The sequence below is a fragment of the Magnolia sinica genome, chromosome 19 (genome assembly GCF_029962835.1).
Source record: "Magnolia sinica isolate HGM2019 chromosome 19, MsV1, whole genome shotgun sequence".
Taxonomy (NCBI): domain Eukaryota; kingdom Viridiplantae; phylum Streptophyta; class Magnoliopsida; order Magnoliales; family Magnoliaceae; genus Magnolia; species Magnolia sinica.
The window spans coordinates 43,439,197-43,457,993 of record NC_080591.1 but is presented as its reverse complement, the minus strand read 5'-3'; the positions used below and the strand labels follow the sequence as shown (position 1 = coordinate 43,457,993).

General features: G+C 41.0%; 1 protein-coding gene across 4 annotated transcripts in view; it reads right to left on the bottom strand.

Moving 5' to 3' along the window:
• Window positions 1-1,502: 1,502 nt before the first annotated feature.
• LOC131235413 (transcription factor bHLH95) overlaps window positions 1,503-18,797 on the bottom strand; it is an 80,768-nt gene continuing 63,473 nt past the window's right edge. For 2 of the 4 annotated variants that reach the window (XM_058232589.1, XM_058232592.1), the window contains one exon: window positions 1,503-1,783. In XM_058232589.1, the coding sequence (XP_058088572.1) occupies window positions 1,662-1,783 (122 nt within the window). In that variant the 3' untranslated portion in view covers window positions 1,503-1,661. The remainder of the gene's footprint in view (window positions 1,784-18,797) is intronic. The other 2 variants (XM_058232591.1, XM_058232593.1) reach the window with 1 other exon arrangement.

Below are 18,797 nucleotides of genomic sequence, written 5' to 3'. Positions count from 1 at the left end.
CTCAAGGAAATCTCCCTTCTCTGAGCCATCATTCTTGTGTCACTTCATCATGCCTCCTCATCCCATTAAGTAGAGGAAGAGAAATTGTTGGCCCCATAGAGATGCCCAACAATTGAAAAGCTGAATTACTTGCTAGAACTTTAATATAATTAAATTTTACAAAAAATAACTATGGTAAAAAACTTAAACGAACTTAGTTAAGTTCCAACAATTTGCTTAGCCCACGTGCACTTCCATATGTGGCCACGCATGCTAACTTGAACTATTCATGATACGTCCAAGCTGTGTGTTGTGCAGTTTTCCATGTTTAGACAACATTTCCTAAAGTAAGGCCTACAAACTCATCTTTTGGCTGAAAATATCAAAATATTTGGTTTAAAAATTTTTCAATGCCTTAGTCTCAACGTAAACATGAACAGCTTCAAAAGTTTCTAACAGGCACCAATTGAAGGTAAGGATTACCCAATAACGTTCACTTTCCTTCACATGCATACATGTTCTGCTATTGAGAGTTTGAACAAGTGGAGCCTGCAGTACTTTGATAAAGAAATTTGATGTGATTTCCTCGCCCTAGAAATCTCCCAGCATGAAAGTCTCTTACCCTTAGATTGGTGGATTGTACTTGTCAACAAACCTACATTCAGGTTTAGGTATAGATTGGATTTGGAAGTTTGGCACATGGATTCCAACATACACATAATCGGGTTGAGGCCAGATTCCGATATGGGCATGGTATACCTACAGCCAGCCCATTTATTAGTAGGGCTAGAAAAAACCCACCCATACCAATTTAGCTACAACCCTATCTCCTATGAGCAAAGGTCACAAGAGACATTTAAAAACAATAGTTCCTAATGTGTTTTTCATATATCTGTATAAAAAATTTCTTAGTAAGGAATAAGTGAGATGTGCTTTCTTCGGTACGCATGAGCATGTACAAAAACATCCCACCACCCACTAATTATAAGCATGACACTCTATGCACATTTCCTTTCCAATTTTTGAGAAGTGGTTAGGAAATGAAATTGAAATGTGGATAGAATTCCTGTGCGCTGCCATGGATGGTAATGGAAATTCATATACAATCACCTGTATCAAGGGAATAGAAATCATAGTAAAAAAGAAAAGCTATTAAAGACCATAGAAGGGTAAAGAATTTAGAGTTAGTTTTGCTTATTTTACAACTTCTAGTACTGCCAATGTGTATTGCCCGATTGGACCAACATCCTAAGCTAGAATTCAATAGCCATGTTTTAATCATGAATATTGTCACCTTTGATATCCGGAGTTGAATGTGAGCCGTTGAAAATTTTCTATTCCGTATATCAAATTCATCTACAAATGGTGATGGCATGAATCATCCTTTCAATATTAATTCGTGTTGTGGAGTGTAAAGCATAGCCTCCAAACCATTTGATGGTTCAGGCCATAATGGAGACACAATAGCTATCAATCCACAGAACGAAGTTGAGAATTTATCGGTCATCAATTGATTATGCAAAGAACGTAAAATTCAAAATCGTTACCTTTTTTCCTTAAATCCTCCACTTAAATACAAAACATTGTAGTGATAGAATAGCTAAATATCTGTGCAATATGAAAGAAAGAAACCAAAAATTCTACAGCGTAATAAAATGCTTCAACAACATATTTCTATCATCTTATGATCTGCAGTTCAATAGTAAAATCATGTAGAAAGCCATAAAATTATCTCTCCAACTGCTAGCTTGTACACTTCTTCCACGTCCGACATCTCTGAGAACTGATTGGCCATTCCATTTGCCTGTTAGATAGTTTATTAAAGAAACTGAATCAAAATTCACAAAATAAAATAAAATCACAGAGTTCCTTGTTTATGCAATATATCCTTGTTTTGTCACAATGATGTGTCAACATTCGAATATCTTTCTAATAAGTGTATTATTGGTCTATAAATGGATTCTTAGCTCCCAATTTCAACACAATTCACTCGGTCTAAAATCTAAGTGAAAAATATGCACCCTTATGTATGTTACTTGTTATTTTGGTTAAACAAAAAGGGAAATTGGAGGGCACACAACACCTAGTTGTTCTGGATGCTCTACCAATAGCTACTTACTCTACAACCTATAACTACATTAGTTGACCTATATATTGCAATGCATCATCTCATATCGCATGACATCAATATTTCAGTGTTTTATATGTTTTGTGACTATTCCGCTCACCAACCACATGATTGGGGGCAACTGGTCGACGTGTTCAGGTGGTGGTTAGTACGAGCCCAACCCATCAACTAAACTAGCTAAATTATCCCTTGACTGACTTGCAACCCAATATCATAAGATGTGACCTATCTCACTTAAAAATTCGAGAAGCCCAAGTTTTACCAACGTGACCCATTCAATTATAATCTAGATGGACTCGAACAACTTGGTCTGACCTAACCTAGGTTTAGTGATAGGATATATAGGAGGGTAAAGTTGTGCCTATCCTGACCTAGTTATTAGATATGACATGCATTATATACTGGGAATGCGTTAAAAATCAGCCGTGTTTGGAATGACGTTGTTCAGTTACATTGGTCTTGTTTACATTTTTTATCCAGCCAATCGAGTAAGGGGAAGGTTGATTTTTTGTAGATAGCCACAACATGTCCACCATCACGTTTGAGAAGATATTCTCACTACTGTTGTTCATACCCATTTTATCCGAATCTTTCTTTGACCAATCAGAATAGGTGTCGTATGATCTGTACAGGCACACATGCTATGCCCAGGGATTTTCCTGTAGATATATATGGAGTTGCCTCAAAAAGTGGAGCCATAACGTATCAATGGTTGTCGTGCATCACAAGAGTGGTCGAGAGTAATAACGATCGAATTCGAATGTTCATATAATGAAAAGAGAAGCGATCGAACTTGCACGATTGCAAGATAGGTGGCAAAATGGGAAGTGAAGGAAGTAAAACATGGGAAGCATCTATAATCCAAGTAATAGAGGGTTATTACCATAACTGTCGGAATGTGGGAAGGATCTAGAACGTCTGGATCAAATATATAAATAGCAGAGAAAATTAAGAAGGAAAATCATCTCATACCAAAACAAACAAACCCAACATTATCTTTCAATTACTAGTCAATTTACATTCCATGGTGTAATCCTTTAATTCTCCTACCAAGAAATTTACATTCCTTAGTATAATCATTTGCTTTTTTAGCCTAATGTTTACATTTTGTAGTGTAACCTTTAGCGGTAATCAAGTAGCTGGTAACTTTTAGCCATAATTTGAGTTTACCGTTGTGCACTAAATTCGGTTCTTCAACTGGAGAGGTGTTTTGCAGCCGCTCTTCACGACCGACTATAAGAATCTCTTCCATATTTCATTATCCGTCTTGAAAAGTCCTTTCATACGGAAGGCAAAGGTGTAACCCATCATCAAAGGATGAACCTCACCCTTTGAATATCGCCTGATCCAATTTATACATCGAGTCAGTGGCTAAATAGGTGACCGATCTCCTCAAACCTTAGTCATGCACTATGTGTTTGCATACCTCAGCACTCAGGGTCATTATTGCTCAGTTCAAATTAGAGCCGCAGATCCAATAATGGCACACCCGCCCACCCAGTGCAGAAAACAACATCAATCAATTTTCTTATACGCCAGGTGGGACCTTCTCTATTAATTGCCAGTCCAACTTTTACCAAAAAAGTAGAGGAAAAGTGCCCGAACTGATGGGATCGAACCCTCAACACCGACCGCACCACCTCCAAGGGAGGATGCGCTAGTCCATGCGCCTCCAGAGGCGTCCAATCTAAATACTAACCTGACCAGAGATTGGTTGGACCATCCACGTCTCGAGCTGTACTTCCGAATGAAGTGTCAATAGTACTTTGGAATGTTCAAATGAGCATCCAGATGGTGCATGAATACGGAAGAGCTCAGGGTGAGCAATTCCGCATCTAAGCCGAAAACACCAATCGCTACATGGCCAGTCAGACTAAAGCCATGCAATGATTGTTGGCTGTAATAACAGAACGAACATTGTTGGCACCACAACACACTGCCAATGGAAGCTCGGTTGGTAACGTAGTTCCGTTGCCACATATGCCGCCTTTGCAACACCACTCACCATCGATTCCTCCTCCAGAGGTCAGGAATGTGATACCTCCTATGGAGATCATGCAACTTGAGCAGGTGGTTAGGAATTTTACACCCGATAATAGGAATCATGGACTGCCAGCTGGATTCAATCCATAGTAGGGCCTTAGATTCCCTGATAATCTTAACCAATTTGGTTCAGATCATCCGCCAGTTGTAGAACCTTAGCTGGTTGACCGAGACTAAATAATATAACTTGTTCAAGAAGTTGTTGGCCAAGTGCTTAGCCGTAACACCGTCCCTATGTATCATAAACCCTACTCCGAATGGGTAAATCGACGACATCCACTGCCGAGAAATTATCGACTAGATTTTGCCCTATTCTCAGGTGAACCTAGTCAGTCGACTACTGAACACGTCGGTCGTTTCACGATGCAGAGTGGCGAAATCACCAATAATGATTATCATAAGTTATGGTTATTCGGTCACTCGTTGACCAATGTGGCCTTCACATTGTATTCAAACCTACTGCCAAATTCAGTACACACCTGATAGGAGTTGGAAGAGAAGTTCCATGCTCAATTCTTCTCTAGAAATAGGGAGATAACCACGGTCGATCACGCACGTTTCTGATAGTTTCCTGGGGAATCATGGGAGAGTTATATTATGTGATTCAAGTAGGCAAAGAGCCGTGTAAAGTAGTCATGACCGAGGCTAAATTTTTGCAACTCACACAAGACAGACTGGAATATAAGCTCTGTAAAAATTTCATAGGCATGAAGTTATTGAATATATGATCTAACTAAAAGGGTTTCTCACTATGAGGAACTCCTGTGAGAAGGGGTTACACGAATGAATTCGTCATTGGGGACATATTACAATTAACCTAATTATGAAATTGCAATTGTTGATGTAGTGGCTAAGAAGCCATTGGTATGTTCCTCATTGGTCAAAGCGGAGTCGACCGCCCCGACCATACAAAAGGTTTAGAGGGGTGTATATATTTGATATCACCTGAGCCGAAGAAATATTTGATATCTTGTTGGCTGAAAGGTTTATTAAAATTCCTAGCATAAATAAAGTACCTTCGGATGATGAATTGCAGAGGATCGAGTATTGTAAGTGGCATGGAACTTGGTCCCACTTGACTAACAAATGTGTTGTTTTCATGAACCTTATTCAGGACCATATCGACCATGGGTTTTTGAAGTTCCCAAAAAAGGATAAGGAGGAAATGTTGATCGATATTGATCAATTTCCAGCTAATATGGAGGTGAACATGGTCACCGCCAATGTGAGGGATTGTCTAAAACTGAAGATTGATCTCAACTCAGATGATCACTGGAGCACACAATGACGTTACTGTATTCCTCGTCCTTAAGATGATCAGTCGATCCCCATCCAAAGAAGACATCAAGGTCCTCGAGTTTACAACCGATGCGCTCGAAAAATGACATTTCAGTCGTAAAACACCTCCAGAAAGAGAAGGGAGGATCATAATAACAGTCTCGATCATTATTGGCCAATACAATCGGCCTCCAATCACCGTTCACGTTGGGGACTACCCTTGTCAAGGATGGTCAAAGATCCTACCAAACAAGAGGGAATATGGAAATAAGTTGTTCATCTAAAGTTTCCAACGATATTGGAAGCTTTGACAAAGACCCAAAAGCGTCGGTGGTAGAATAGAGAACTGCTGTAAGAAGGAAAATGGAAGGGGGAGGGACACTCCCTCAACCATAAGTTAAAATGCCCCGTCCCTTTTAGAAAGATCTCATTCTCAATGAGCAATTGACAGTAAACATGGTTGAAGTTATGCTACTAGTTGTGACACAGAAAGACCCAGAGGCCCTTAACAATATGTCTCGGTCAGGGGACCTCGAAGAGGAAGATACTGTTGATAACTTGCTAGACAATCTCAGAGAAGACTATTTTTTGATAGAGGAATGGCTACCCCATGAATTTGTGTCGACCACTGACACTCTGAAGAGTCCTTCACCTAATAATATCTCAGCCGAACCCATGGACGATGAATATCCTAGTCAGATTGAAGAAAACACAAGAGGGGAAAAGTTCAGGTGGTAAAATTGTGTTTGGTTCATTATTGCCATTAACATTTCATTGTAATATGGTTTTCACATTGTTGTCTAGGTTTCAGGCATGGCCCACTAGACCAAACATAATGCCTGGGGATGTAGAAGAATATGCTCCTCTGGTAATCATACAACATGCTTCTTTCCCATTTGAAGAAGGCAAAGAAAATGAAGATAAGGCTGACAAAACATCACATGTTAACATGGTCACTGTTGTGACCCGGGGTACACCCGAAAGGGTGATTATCGACAAACCAACCAGCGACATGATACAATACCTTAAGCTATTATATATATTAGCTCACTCCAATGGTTGCTTTGTTACCCTAATTCTGATTGATAATGGGGCTGCAGTAAATTTGTTACCATAGAGAATGATGGCCATGTTAGGAAAGACTATGGCTAATCTAATCCCCTCAAAGGTGACCGTTAAAAATTTGTTGACCATGCCACGAACATGCACGGTGTCATACCAATCGATCTGACCATGGGTACAAAAATAGTTTTATTACCATTTTTTGTGGTCGATACTTCATTAAGAACCCAGACAGCATTGTGCAAGCTATTATGGAGGTTACCCGATCCAATGACGCTCGGTCAAAGGACATCGTCCTCTATCGGTCGGCTTCTCATTGCATCATCGAAGATGTTCCATGATTAGAATGAAGTGAGTGGGGATGACTTCGCGACCATAATAAAGAGGCTTGAAGAGAGCCTAAAGGAAACTGATCAACGTTGTTTTGTGAATCTGGCCGAGTTACAAGAACTAGCCAAGGGAGATAATTTGATGTTTAAAAAAGCATCAAAAGAAGAAAAGGATATTCGACCGCAAGTCCAGACTTACTGGTCGAGATTAACCTAGGGACAGATCATGACTTGAAAGCAACGTTCATAAGAAACTTGTTGTAACTGCCTGAGAAGGAGAAGTTAACAAAGTTACTTTCAGAGTTCATCAACTACTTTGCGTGGGATTACCATGAAATGCTAAAGTTGGATCATTTCCTAGTTGAGCATAGATTACCCAAGAAAGAAGGTTATTGGCCATACAAGTAGCCGCCTAGGGAGATGATGGCTGAAGTCACCCTTAAGATCAAGGAGGAGATTGAGTGACTATTAAAAGCCAGTTTCATTTGACCAATTAAATATGTGGAATGGATGTCAAATGTGGTGGTAGTGATTAACAAGAACGGTAAGTTAAGGGTGTGTATCGACTTTAGAAATCTAAACATGGCTATGCCAAAAGACGAATAACCCATACTGGTGGCCAATCAGCTTATTAATTAGGCTGCTAGATATGGGATTGTTTCTTTTTTACATGGGCATTCTAGATATAATTAGATTTATATAGCATTAGATGATGTATTGAAAATGGCATTTAGATGTCCAGGGCCTTTGGGAACATATTGCTGGGTAGTGATGTCCTTTGGTTTAAAGAATGCAGGGACCACATACCAAAGGACAATGAATGCCATTTTCCATGCTATGATCAGCCACTTTATGGAGGTCTATGTGGACGATGTGGTGCTCAAGTCGACCAATGCAAATGAGCACCTAGCCCATCTGCACAAGTCCTTCAAATGGATGAGGCTCCATAAATTGAAAATGAACCCTTCGAAACGTGCTTTTGGGGTCTCAGCCAGTAATTTCATGGGATTCTTAGTGCATCCAAGAGGAATTGAAGTCAATCAAAATAAGGCCCAAGCCATGATTAATGCGTGGCCACCAAGAAACAAGGCTAAGTTTTAAAAATTCTTGGGCCATTTCAATTTCTTGAGGAGGTTCATATCTAACTATGCAGGCAACACTAATATCTTCTCTCCACTGTTGAAGTTGAAATAGGGAATCAAATTCATTTGGGAAGCGGAGACCAGATGAATTTCGATAGAATTAAGGAATATCTAATGAAGCCGCCTGCATTGATGCCTCCTATCAAAGATTGACCACTTAAGTTATATGTCACAGCCTCAGCAAAGTCTATCAGAGCTCTTTTAGTACAAGATGATGACATGTGAAAGGAGCGAGTAGTTTATTACTTGAGTCTAACATTGCTCGATGTTGAAAGATGATATTCGGCCATGGAGAAATTATACTTGTCATTGTATTTCACAGCCACTAAGTTGAGGTATTACTTATTGGCTGAGAGAGTAAATATAATAATAGTTACCGATTTAGTGAAATGTATGTTAAACCGGCCAATTTAGGTGGCTAAATCAGCAAATGGGTGTTGGCTTTATATGAATTTGATTTACATTACGTGCCACAGAAAGCAATGAAAGGTCAAGCTATAGCTGACTTTTTAATTGACCATCCTTCAAATCTTGAGGAGAAATTCCCCCACGTATCCTAGATCTGTATTATATGCATAATGCGGATGCTAACGAAATGGCACATTAGCCACGGGACTTGAAGCCTTGTGAGGATCGACCAGTTAGACGATCGTCGTCCAAAGAAAATCCTTACCCTCTGTATTTCAAAGAGAGAATGAGATAGAAGTGTGCCAAATATAAGTAGAGGAAGATGATTGGAGGGCTCCTTTCATGGGTTATTTGCAGAGCTCACTTACCAAGACTGACAGGAGTATATGAAGGTTAGCCGCAAATTATGTGATGGTCGATAATGAACTGTATCGAAAAGGAGCTGATGGATTTTTACTTCGGTGCTTATCAAAGAATGAAGTTGTGTTACTCATGGAAGGGGTCCATGAAGGGATTTGTGGTGCCCATTAGGCTGGGAGAAAGATTAAGCTCACGCTCAAGTGTTATGACTATTATTGGTCAAGAATGATGGCTGACTACATCCAATACGCGAAGGGCTGTGAAGCATGCAAAAGGAATGGACCGATCCAACATGTACTTGCAACAGAGATACATCCCATAATAATGTCATGGCTATTCTGGGGATGGGCAATCATTTTGATCGGACAAATTACCACCCTCATCTTGCATGGATTCATTCATCATTGTAGCAACTAATTACTTTATCAAATGGGTAGAGGCAAAGCCTATGAGAAAAATCAACCATAAAGAAATCATTAGTTTCATTGAAACTAATATTATCCACCGTTTTAGGATACCAAAGTCCATTATCATGGATCGAGGTGTGGCTTTTTTGGCCAAAGAAGTACAGGCAATGGCCAATAAATATGGTATCAAAATTCTGCATTCGACCCCTTATTATATCCAGGCTAACGGCCAGGCTGAGGCTAACAAAAAGGTAATCAAGAGTGTCGTAAGGAAAATGATTTAAGAAAATTTCCAAGAATGGCATACCAAACTATCCGAGGCTCTGTGGGCTTACAGAACGCCACCCGTATTAGTACTAGGGTTACTCCATTTGCATTAACTTACGGACAAGATGCAGTCCTACCTTTGGAAATTGTGGTCGCATCATTACGAACTACATATCAAGCTCAACTAACCCCTCCAGAGTTCACGGAGGCAATGTTGGCCGAGCTCGAGGAGTTAGAAGAGGTCCGTATTAGAGCTTTACACTCAATCATTGCCAACAAAGTGGTCGTCGACATAAGTGTATAGTAAAAGAGTGAAAGGAAAGGCTTTCGGGATAGGCGATATGGTCTGAAAAATGGTGTTGCCTATCGGCCAAAGAGACCAAGAAATAAATAAGAAATGGTCTCCTACTTGAGAAGGGCCATATGTTATCGAGCAAATCCTCAAGGGAGAAGCCTATGTCCTTAAGGATGTGGATGGGAAGATTGCAAGGGCTCCTATAAATGTCTGCTTCTTGAAATATTGCTTCCCTTCATTGTGGAAAGTCATCAGGAATCGGGCCGAGCAAAGTTAGTAAAATAAGTAGTTAATTTGAATAAAAGCCATGAAGCAAGGGCTAGTTAATTATAGTAATCAAAATACTTTAAAGGAAAAAAAGGGTAAAAGGGGGAAATAATTTGGTAGGTCAGACGGTCAAGCCTTAAATGAGCCGACTTGAGCTACTCGAATCTATTTGTGGCCGAGACTTTCGCCTCGCTCGCCAACCTTTGCCTCTCGGTCCACGAAGCGCGCTGGCTCACAAGCTCTATAGAGGAGCAATCAATCCATGCGAGATGACGGTCGATGGCCATGTACTCCAAATCGGCCGTTTTCAGCTTCATTGGATTTCACACAGTCCTGGTTAAGTGTTATCTAGGACTCAATGAAAGCAACCAACTCCTCATTTTCTAGCCGATCATGGCTCGGGTAAAGCCTATGGGTCTCGGCCAAGTTGCCAGATAGATTGTTGCATGTGAGCTTCAGCGACTACAACATCTCCTCATTGAAATTATGTTCACGAGTCCAATGTAGCCAATTCTTCCAAGCTGCTTCATGGTGGGCTGGCAGGGCTCTACATTCAGCACTATGAGCCGGTGATAAAGAAGCAATGCAGCGCTTGAGCTCTCTATTAGCCTCGGAGTATTCTTCTCTAAGTTGCTAAAGTTCTGAAAGAATATTCAATATCTCCTGGGGAAGCCAACAATCCTTGGGAAGATCAGAAGCATCCCTGAGGAATGATGAGGATCATGCAAAAAGGAAGAGTGCGGGAAGGAGTCGATCCCTTCTTCGAATATTTCTTCTATGATTTTAATTGATAGAGAGAAGAAATCCATGAAGGCTAAAATAGTGGTGATGAAGTTATGGTTTGAGATCATTCGTGGTGCATTTTGCAATCTAAGGAGTGCTTTTATAGAAGGGAAATTCAACAATTAATGTGCGTAGGGTCCGGTGTGACAGTTGAGTACCCGAGAGTGAAGGTTAAGGCAATGAGTCATTTCCAGGATCGTAAGAAATGTAGCAAAATAAATAGATTTTCCTCAAAAGAAGTGGTACTGCCACTGTGGTTGAGGTTTGGTATGCACGTATAAGGGATGGTAAGTACTATGCATCCATACTAGGATATAAAGGCTAGGCCGATAGCCAAGGCACTATCGAAGTCAAATCACATTGCTGAAATAAAAATACATCCTTTCCCTTAAGTTTTTATTCATTACTTTATCGGCCATTGACTGCATTAGAACAAAAGAAAAACAGTAACATAAAGTTTAAAAGCGGTCGAGTAGCCTAAATTTTCATCCCCTCAAACTCTTCGAGGGCTTGCATCTCTGCTTTGCCCTTTTCCTTAGATGGAGCCCAGCTAGCCCATCTTTTGATGACGAGTGGTAAGAGATGAAGTAGCTAGTCGACACAAATGGCGGTTAAAGAGACTTCACCCTCGGCCGCTTTCTTAGTGTTATAAGTTAATACAGGGCAATCTATTCATTCAGGAAGGTAAGGTCTTCTAGGACACCCATCTCCTTGGCATAGTAGGCTAAATCTCATTCCTCCAATTCCTCCATTAACCTAGCCCAGTAAGATTACAACATTTTCAACATGGTCTGATTGAATTGGTGTGCTTGGGCACATTGCAATCTTTTGTACCAAGCCAGTTCCTATTTATGGCTCATCTATGAAGAATCCTCTTTAGTCGCAGCTTGCTGCCGGAGGTATGATGAATTTACCCAATTATTAAAAGTGAGCTCACAATACCAATCCTCTGTGGCATATAAGCATTTCAACATTTGGACAAGCTTTTCGAGCGTAGTGTCTGATTCAGCCACTTATGAAACATCTATTGCAAAACCATTGGCATCGAACAACAAGGTGGAATGTGAATATTCCTTCAAGCCCCATTTGAATATTTCCTTCAAATAGGACTCAACAACTACGATAAGGACAGAAGGACTGGAGGCCATTGAGACAGTAAAGAAATGATGATGTGGAGTCGGAATTAGTATCAAACATTGTTTAAATAGGCATCCTCGACACCCACGATTTGGTGTAATCATGTCGATAATATCGTCACACGCTCCTGGCTGTTAGGAACGTGGGATTGGTTAGGTCATGAAATTCGAAAATCGGCTATGCCTTTCGAATTTTACGGTAACGTCAACAAATGAGGCAAATAAAATAACAAAAAGGAAAAATAGGGAAACAATGAAGGATAAAAATGGCTCAACAACCATCATATATAAAGAGAGTCATTACAATCAAAATTCTACACTCAAAAATCGTCGTAGTGAGCTTTTCGCCATCTCCAAGTCCCCCTTGGCTACTTGCAGTGAAGCCTCTTTCTTAGCTGTAGACTAAAGAAGTCGACTGAGATCCGCCTCTTGGGAATGCACAGTGGTCGCCAAATCCTGAACTTCCTTCTTATATTGAAGGTATTTTGCATACTTCTTAGTGTACTCTTACTTTAGATAGTCAACTCTGCCTTCAATGCCGTAATCCTAACTTCTAGATTTTCTAGCTCCACTTTGGAAGTTTTCATAATAGTGTTCTTGCCCTCAAGTTCCCAAACAGTTGCCCATGTAGAAATCCTCTCAGCATGGCCATGGATTATTTGGTCTCAAGACCGCCAATGATGATACATGATAACAGGTATTAAGCAATCCCTAGAATTCTTAAAGGACAGGCATATTGCTGGCTAGAACAGGATCCATTCAAGAGAATACACAATACATCTTGACTAATCGATCGAGTGTCTCGACTGATGCGACATTAATAGATGCCTCTAAACCCTTCTGCAAAAGAACTTGGAGTTTAACTCTTACATCTTGCAAATTATGGGAAGGAGAAGGGGATTTAGCTGTAGTCATCTATCCATCTAGGTCTTTTAGGAAGGAAGATCTTGGAGAAAAGCAGCCTCGACTATAATGGAAGGCTCAACAGTATCGGTCGGAGTGGTCTCGGCGACTTCAACAGTGGCAGGTTCAGCGGTAGCACACAGAACAACCTCAATAACCTCGATCGCGGTTGGCTCACTGACCTTGGCCGAAGCTGTCTCATCGACCTCAACCTAAGTGCATGTGACCGTCTCCACCTCGGCCTTGACCATCACCTCAACCACCTCTTCGGTGGCTACAACCTCAAGCTTGGTCGAGGTGAGGATCTCCTTGACCATTACGGGTGATGGGAGTAGTAGTAATGGAGAAGAGAACTTCACAATGAAGGGCTAAGAGGGAGGCATCATGACCTCACTCTGAGCGACTAGCACAAGACTGGGGGGAACTTATATCATATACTCTGAGTCATCAGGAAGATTGCTGACTTCAGGAGGACTCAGACCGACAGCTAAGATCTCAGTAATCAAGGGCTCGGGGACCACCGTGACTGCCAAGGTTACTACCGCTGCTGTTGGTATTACTGTTGTTGTTGTTGTTGTTGTTGCTGTTAATTACTATTATTGTGGTTAGGCCATAACCAACTGCATTTCAGCAGGTGTCAGCTCTCGAGTAACTACAAGAAACACATAAAAGAGTTAATGGATGCAAAAGAGGAAAATTAATGCAAACATATATACGAGCAAGCAATCTCCACCTAAGTCGGATTGAATGATGTGGACGACTTGCTGACCTCTAATGACTTGAGGATTTCTTAATATGGTCGCTAATGGTTGGGTGGAAGTGGGGAATGGTGGCAGATTAGGACGATAGGGAGGGTGATATTTCTCATTGAAAGGAAGATCGGGATTATTCAACCCCTCTCTATCTTGCCACCAGTTATTTTGGCATTTATTAAAATGTGCTTCTTTATGCCGTTTTAGGCCCTCCTTAATCTCGTTCAAATAATCTGCGACTATAAGACCGGACCAATATTTTTTAAAAAAAATATGCTTCGAAAGCAGCTATGGCCTCGACCAAGGATGTACCTGATGGTCTATGGGGCCTAAATGATGCTAGCAATGGTCAATCCTCTATTTTTAAGGGTGGCTTGAGAGGACTGACGCGTTGGAATGAGAGATTGACCGGAGAGATCACCCAAGTCTTAGATCTTTTTCAAAGCCATCTTTTTTCATGGGAAGGCTCTAGAGCATCTAAATTCTCCTCTGTGACCTCTTAGCTTGCTGGGACAACAACCTCAGTCGTGGGAACTGGAGCAGGAGAAGGAGCAGTCGACCTGGATTTCGGCTTGTTCGCCGTCTTCTTGGTAGAGGGAGATGATGGTAGGGCAACGATTCTCTTCTTGCTCTTCACCTCTAACTAGGAGATGAGTTAATTGATGAGCATGGTCGCACTCTTAATACCCAGCAACCTGGTGTAATGGAGATCCCACCACGTGAGGAAGCTATCCATCACCTGGGGAAAGTTAGGAGTACTACCAAAGCAAGTGCCTCTTTGCGGTACGTGTTATTGAGAGACATGTAGAGTTCCACATCTGTCACTATGATGCAGTCGTAGGGATGTTAGTTGCAGGATTTATGGGTGAGAGGGCATGGAAAGCACTGTATGAAGCTAAGTTGTCGAGAAAGTAATGATGGATAATACTACTGGACTTCGACCTTAGCATTTTTGCTAGACTCGATCATTCCTCCATAGGAAAGATCTCGGCTAAGAACATAACTGGCCCAGGGGTGGTGTGACCAACCGACCAAGTACTCATCATGTGGCTCGTACTTCCCAATGAGCCATCCCAGATCGTATGTCTCTCCCTTTGAGAAAGGCATGAAGGACTGGTCCTTCTTAGTCTTGTTAAGATGGAAAAGGCCATGGAGGTATTACTTGACCCTAAGACTCTCTGGGAGACCGTAGAGAAACTGATCGCTGAAGGAAGTGTATGGCTTCCCTTTATGGATGGTGTGATGGAAAAGGGTTGGACAGAAGTATGTGAAGAACCACATCTGTAGGAGCCACAGGTGCCCTCCTGCAGAATGCAGTCATTTTCGGGTAGTCTCATAGAGACCCCGATATAAGTGGCCAAGAATATAAGGTGCTAGGGTGATCCAGTGGCCTTGGGTAAGTTGTTCGTCCAGAGCAACATACTCTGTGGTGACTTGCTAAGTGCTCACACATAGGAAATGTTAGCAAATCTAGAGGAGAAGGAAAGTCGTTTGTTCATCCTCATCAACCGAGCCATCAAGCTTGTGGTAGGCCTTCAGGAAGTTGGTGTAGGCTTTAGCAACTTTGCTCAGGAAATCCTTACGCCTCCTAGAAACAACACCCGCATAAAACATCATGCTGAATTGTAATAGTTTAGTTAGGTGGTAGATATCCTTGATAGTGAGGATTATTGGACCATAGTTGAATAGGAATGTGTTCATCAACATACTTCAAAACACCAAAAGAGCAACAAGAAGGGTCAGGTTGGCCAAATATCCTCAAACAGAGAGTTTTATGCATTCATAGATATCGATGTTCCTCCATGATTCTTCATATTGGGAAGATACCTGGATGAACCATGCTTCCCAATCCTAAAGGGGCTTCAACCACATCCGAGGAGTCTTTAGAGTATTCGCAGCATCAGGTACAAATCCAGGTCAGATCAAAATTTCTTCTCCTGGGTAGATTGGAAAAAATGGATTCAAAGGATGAATCTCATCAGTCGTGATCTCTGTAAAGAATGCAGGACCCCAAGTAAAGAATCTCACCGCCCATGGGAGATTTGAAAATCATGCCTTTGTTGCACTTCTTGCCAAGTACATCCATGATGGCCATGATGTATCTTTGGTCGAATGAAGGTGCATAGGAAGAAGAAACAGCCATTGCAAAGAGGATAGGACAAAGCAAGAATTTTGGAAAGAAGATCGCAAGCAGGAGAGGAAAATAAGAGCATAGAGGGAAAATGATTTCAAAGTAGTGTTTATATAGCCAGAGAGAGAGAGAGAGAGAGAGAGAGAGAGAGAGAGAGAGCATTTATTGAGGTGTCATCATGATCTTGGCAAGATGGCTAGAGAAGACATGTGTAGGCATGGGGTTCCTCCAACGCATCAATTAGACACGACTGATACTAACATACCACAAAGTAACAGTTGAAGGTGGTTCACATCCGAGCAATGCATGCATACATTTATTATGTCATTAATAAGGACTCTTAATGTCAATGTCACTTTTCACCAAAAGGATAACAATGAGGGGGGCAATGTTTGTACCCATTTCGATCGAGTCTCACCATGACCAATCAGAATAGGTTTCGTGTAATTTGTACAAGCACGCATGCTATGCCCAAGGATTTTCCTATAGATATGTTTAAAGTTGCCTCAAAAAGTGGAGCCATAACGTATCAATGGTTATCGTGCATCACTAGAGTGGTCGAGAGGAATGACGATCGAATTCGAATGTTTGCATAGTGAAAGGAGAAGCAATCAAACACGCATGGTCGCAAGACAAGTGGTAAAAAAGGAAGTGAAGGAAGTAGAACGTGAGAAGCATTTATAATCCAAGTAATGGAGAGCTATTAACATAACCATCGGAACGTGATAAGGATCCAGAACGTCTGAATCAAAGCTATAAATAGTAGAGAAAATTAAGAAGGAAAATCTTCTCATACCAAACCAAACAAACCCAGCATTATCTTTCAATTACTAGTCAATTTACATTCCATAGTGTAATCATTTACTTTTCCTGCCAAGCAATTTACATTCCTTAGTATAATCATTTTCTTTTCAGCTTGCTGTTTACATTTCGTAGTGTAACCTTTAGTGGTAATCAAGTAGCTGGTAAATTTTAGCCGTAATTTGAGTCTATGCTTGTGCAATGGATTTAGTTCGTTAATTGAAAAGGTGTTTTACAACTACTCTTCATGACCGATTGTAAGAATCCCTTCCCCATTTTCATTATCTATCTTAAAAAGTCCTTTCGTATGAAAGGTAAAGGTGCAACCCATCACTAGAGGATGAACCCCACCTTCTGAATATCGCCTAATCTAATTTACACATTGAGCGAGTGGCTGAATAGGCGACCGATCTCCGCAGACCCCAATCATACACTATGTGTCTGCCTACCTCAGTGCTAGGGGTTATTGTTGTTCATTTCAAATTGGAGCCGCAAATCCAATTGTGGCATGCCCGAGCACCCAGTGCAGAACACAACATCGAACAACTACCACTGTCTATTATTATATCACAGACCTTATCATTGAAGATACACTACGTGTGAAAAATATTGTTCCACTACGGGTGCACCTCATTCCTTGGAGTGTACAATAACCACCTCATGACCAAGAATTCACCATGATCATCGGCCTACCATTCTTCGTCACCAACTCCTTCTTCAATAGCTTGTTCATTCTCATGAAATCAAGGGCCTTCTTCCACTGTCTCACCTTCAACATACCCTTCGTAAATGGCCAAGTGGGTTGCAGGGCATTGAGGGAATGTGTTTGATAAGTGGCCCGGTTATCCATAAAGGAGACAATGGTCCGGCCTTGGTTAACCATAAGGATTTGGACTCTTACTCAGACCCACTATTGCGGGTGTTGTACATTGAGGCCTAGATGGACCGCTCCCCATGTCATGGTTTGTGATTGTAGGAGGTTAATGACACCCTCCGATTAGTTCCTTTCCTTTGGCTTGCACTGAATCCTATGTGGGACCTGTTATGGGGGCCCAAGTCAAAGGATAAGACTGAATAGGGACTCTTGCAAGCTATGTTTTCACCCTACTTGCCAACTGAACCGCTTCTTTCATGGTCCCGATCGGGTGCATCTGAACTCGGTCTTGAATTGTCAGTCATAAATCGCCTATAAACCATGCTAACTTCTATGATTTGGTCTCTAACAAATAATTCCACATTAACAACTGCTAGAATTCCGTGGTGTAATTTGTGACTATCTGAAACCCCTTCCGGCAATTTTGGTATTGATGGAAATACACATACTCATAATCTCTTGGGAGGAATTGTGATTAAAGAAGGAGTCTCATCTGCAGTCATGATTGGATGGGATCCTTGTTCCGTCTGGCAGGTCATAGTTGTAATTGCTCCCATCATGCAAAAGCACTGGATTTCAATTTGAACGCAACCAACTTCGCTTTATTTTCTTCCAGCACGTTCATGTAATCAAAATACCTCTTTACTTATTTTAACCAATCGAGGAAGTCGTCTATATGCAATAACCCATTAACACTAAAAAGTTCACCCTTACATCATAGTCTCTTTCATCACAATCTAGTTAATCTTCTCTATGGGCAAATCGTTGGGCAATGACACCACTAACGTCCTCATCACTGGTGCTCGACTCATCTGGGATAACCTTGTGACTTACTTTTGAAAGCACTTCACAAAAAATGGGGTTGTGACGTACAATAATCATGAGTGGTTGAGTGTCCCCTTGGGCTCATGGCAGAATTGATGCATAATACTGTCTAAGGTTGCCCGTAATCCTTCCATGGTCAATTGACTCTACCGATAGAAAGCTTCAATTCTTCTAGATAGATAATAAATTCCTGGATCACCATCCATTGGATTTTGGTCCATTTCATTGTTAGTGACCATCTGTCCAAGGAGAGTCCTCACTCTTATACCACTTCGCGTAGGGAGAGATGTGATGAGGTCGATCACCATCTCCCATAGGGGATAACTACTTCGAATCCATGAAGCTCTCTGGACTCCTCACAAAGCTTCCTCAATACACGAGGGATAAAAAGCATAAATAATTCCTAATAAATTTAAAATAACTTGACCGATGATAAAAAATAAAAATAAAATGAAATTATAACTCTTAAATAAGGAACTCAAACCTAAGATGGAGTTTTAGCTTAGACTCCAACTCAAACACCCTAAAAATGTGACTTACAATAAATAGTAAACCTACTATTTATAGATGACTTTTATTCCTACTAAACTTTGTGGTTTTCAGCCAAAAATAGTAAGTGACACCTTA